The sequence below is a fragment of the Trifolium pratense genome, linkage group LG5 (assembly GCF_020283565.1).
Source record: "Trifolium pratense cultivar HEN17-A07 linkage group LG5, ARS_RC_1.1, whole genome shotgun sequence".
NCBI lineage: Eukaryota > Viridiplantae > Streptophyta > Magnoliopsida > Fabales > Fabaceae > Trifolium > Trifolium pratense.
Window position 1 is genome coordinate 4,396,090 of NC_060063.1, and position 3,083 is coordinate 4,399,172.

General features: G+C 36.1%; 1 protein-coding gene across 1 annotated transcript; it reads left to right on the plus strand.

Annotated features, from left to right (window-relative positions):
• The first annotated feature begins 1,369 nt into the window (after positions 1-1,369).
• On the plus strand, positions 1,370-2,767 carry LOC123887384 (zinc finger BED domain-containing protein RICESLEEPER 3-like). Its single transcript, XM_045936710.1, has 3 exons — positions 1,370-2,031; positions 2,123-2,206; positions 2,296-2,767. The coding sequence occupies exons 1-2, from the start codon at positions 1,380-1,382 to the stop codon at positions 2,176-2,178; spliced, it is 708 nt and encodes a 235-aa protein (XP_045792666.1). The 5' UTR covers positions 1,370-1,379; the 3' UTR covers positions 2,179-2,206; positions 2,296-2,767.
• Positions 2,768-3,083: the final 316 nt, after the last annotated feature.

Consider the following 3,083-nt stretch of genomic DNA (forward strand, 5'->3'; position numbering starts at 1 on the left):
GGAATAAGAGTATATTGAGGGATTAACTAACTCCATTGAGTCCCTTCAGATATAAAAAAATACACATGTATCTTTATATATTGGCGAACAGAGGCATATTTAACCGTAAGTAAAAGTGGAAATAGGACAATCGTGTTGAGGCAAATGAAATTCCTATTCTCATAAATTAAGCTATGTAGGAATTCAGTGATGCATAGAAGAAGCAAACACATAGATGTCAGGTTTCACTTTTTCAGAGACCTAACTAAGTGAATACAAACTAGGGGTGATCGTATCCGAACCAAACCAAAAGCAAAACCGCAATCCGAACCAATCCAAACCGAAACCGCAAAAAACCGCATTTGGTTTGGATGAATTTGGATGATTTTTCTGCTAAACCGTGCGGTTCGGTTCGGTTGGCGGTTTTCAATTATGAAAACTGAACCAAACCGAACCGCAAGTATACACCAATTACATTTATTTCTATTTCCAAACCAGCCCACAGCCCAAAACAGAACTCTCTATATCCAATTATCCATATTTCAAAACTAGGGTTTCTCATATGATTCACGAAGCTGGGTGTCTCCTCTCTCTCCGTCGCCGTATCTCATTCACTCGTATCTGATTCACCGTATTTCAAAACAGAACTCTCTGTCATATCTCATTCACCGTATCTGATTCACGAAGCTAGCGTTTCTCCTCTCTCGCCGTCGCCGTATCTGATTCACGAAGCTTCAAAGTTTTTCATCTCTCGCCGTCGTCGTATCTGGTTCAAAACTCTTCATCTTTTCATTCACCAAGCTGAAGCTCTTCATCTTTCAATCACGGTCTGTACTTCATCTCTCACTCTTTCTTTGAATTACAGTAAAACAATTTTAATTAGGGGTTGCTAATTCTAGTTCTAGCTAATGAGATTCCTTTTCTGGCTTGTTTCTTTACTGATTTTATGTTTTTTGTTTAGTTACTTTAGATATGACTATTGACAAGGAAGTGAGTTCTCATGCTTCCATATTCATGACCGAAAATCAGGTACTGGATATGACTATTTATATTTTTATTTGTCTTGTGGGTTATTTATGTTTGTATTGTTAGTATGAAAATGATTTGTTGTTCATCTTTTTTGCAGGATGAAAATAGTCCATCATCAATGCCTACAACGGAACCACCACCACAAACTATTGATCAAGGTAACAAAGATCAATGTGACAATGTTCAAAACAACAAGAAAAGGAAAGTCAGGGAAGCATCTACAAAGACAAAGGATGTTTCTAATGCTGTTGAGCCAGAGCAAGAGCCAGGTAAAAAAAAACCTTGTAGGCCTAAATCTTGGGTTTGGGATCATTTTACTAAAGTAGATGGTAAGGCTGTGTGTAATTGGTGTAAAAATACATCCTATAAAGATGGCTACCAATATGAAAGGTAAATATGAGAAGTATTGGGGGGATGTCTCAAAGATGAATATATTGGTCTTTATTTCTGTAATTTTCGATCCTCGTCATAAGTTACAATTTGTTAGCTGGGGATTGAATAAATACTATGACAAGGAAATTGCTGATTCTTTGAATAAGAAGATTAAGGAAACTTTATCTAGAATATTTGAAAGATATAGAAGTTTCTCAAATAAAGGCGAAGCTGAAAGTGTTGCACAAGAAGTAGAAGGATCACAATTTGTTACATCTTCAGAAGTGTATGATCAATTTGAGAAGGACATGGATCAAGATCCAAATTCGAGTAAAAATGAAGTAGATTTGTATCTCACAGAGCCTAGGGAGAAGAAAAATCCTGATTTTGACTTATTAAATTGGTGGAAGGTGAATTCTACCAAATACCCGACTCTTGGTCTAATAGCTAGAGATATATTGGCAATGCCAATATCAACTGTTGCTTCAGAGTCTGCTTTTAGCACAGGGGGTAGAGTTCTTAGTTGTTATAGGAGCTCTCTTACACCACACACTGTTGAAGCTTTAATTTGTGCACAAAATTGGTTAAGATCTTCACCTTTGTCAGTTGATATTGAGGAGCATTTGGAAGATTTAGAGAAGCTCGAAGAAGGTATATATATATGTATATATATAATTGATTCTATTTTATTAAAATTTAATTTTTTGTTATGTCTAACTTGTTATATTTGATACATTCTTAGAAATGGCACCGATCCCACAATTGAATGAGGGGCTTTCTGATATTGAATCTGATTAGTAGATGTGCTTGAAAAGAAAATGAAATGGTATGTTTGATTCTTCAATTTTTTAAATCTTTTTATTTGTTTTTAAATCAAATAATATGACCAATAATTTGTTCATTTATGATATGTAGATGGAGTCATGGAGATGGAGAGATGGAGACAATGTGTTTACAACAATTTGTTCAATTATTATTTTGGAACTTTCAAGTGTTTTATATTTTGGGGGTGTCGTGGCCTTTTTTCTGCTGTGTTGTGGCCTGTTTTTTTCTGCTGGTGTGTTGAGATTTGTTGCGGTTCTCAGCCCTGCCGTGGTTCTTGCTTTGTCTGCGTGTTCTTGTTTTTTGGTGTGTTGTTGCAGTTTTTGCCTTGCTGTGTTGGCTGCTGCAGTGGTTCTGTGCTGCGGGCTTTCTCATGGGAGTTGTGTTTTTGGCTTGCTTTTTGTTGTTTATTTCACTTGTTTTTGGCTTGCTTTCTTCTTGTTTTATATTTTGTAATGTTATTTAAGAACTATTATTAATGATGTAATGTTGACAGTGTAATATGTATTTTGGTACTGTAATGTTCTTGTATTATTGAAACTAAGGCCATATAATTTTTTTGCAATCCAGTATGTTATATTAGCCTAAAATATAGTTGGTGTAACCGCACCAACCGAACCGATCCTAACCGCATTGGTTTGGTTTGGTTTGGATGTCTTTTTAAAAACCAACCGAACCAAACCGAACCGCATGCATTTTCATCTTGCGGTTAGGATGACTTTTTCGCTCAAAACCGCACCGCGATCACCCCTAATACAAACTGTGCTTTTATCATCTAGCTTTTTTCTCAATTATGATATACAAAATAGAGCTGTAAAAAATGGGTCGGACTAATGGTCTGCCCATTAGCCCACGGGCTTGGGTGGATCGGGCCTAAAAAA

Bases quoted from the DNA above. Each gene is read 5' to 3' on its own strand.
- LOC123887384 (XM_045936710.1), top strand. From the start codon at position 1,380: ATGGCTACCAATATGAAAGGTAAATATGAGAAGTATTGGGGGGATGTC. The intron at 2,032-2,122 runs GTATATATATAT...ATACATTCTTAG, and splicing joins TTTAGAGAAGCTCGAAGAAG to AAATGGCACCGATCCCACAA.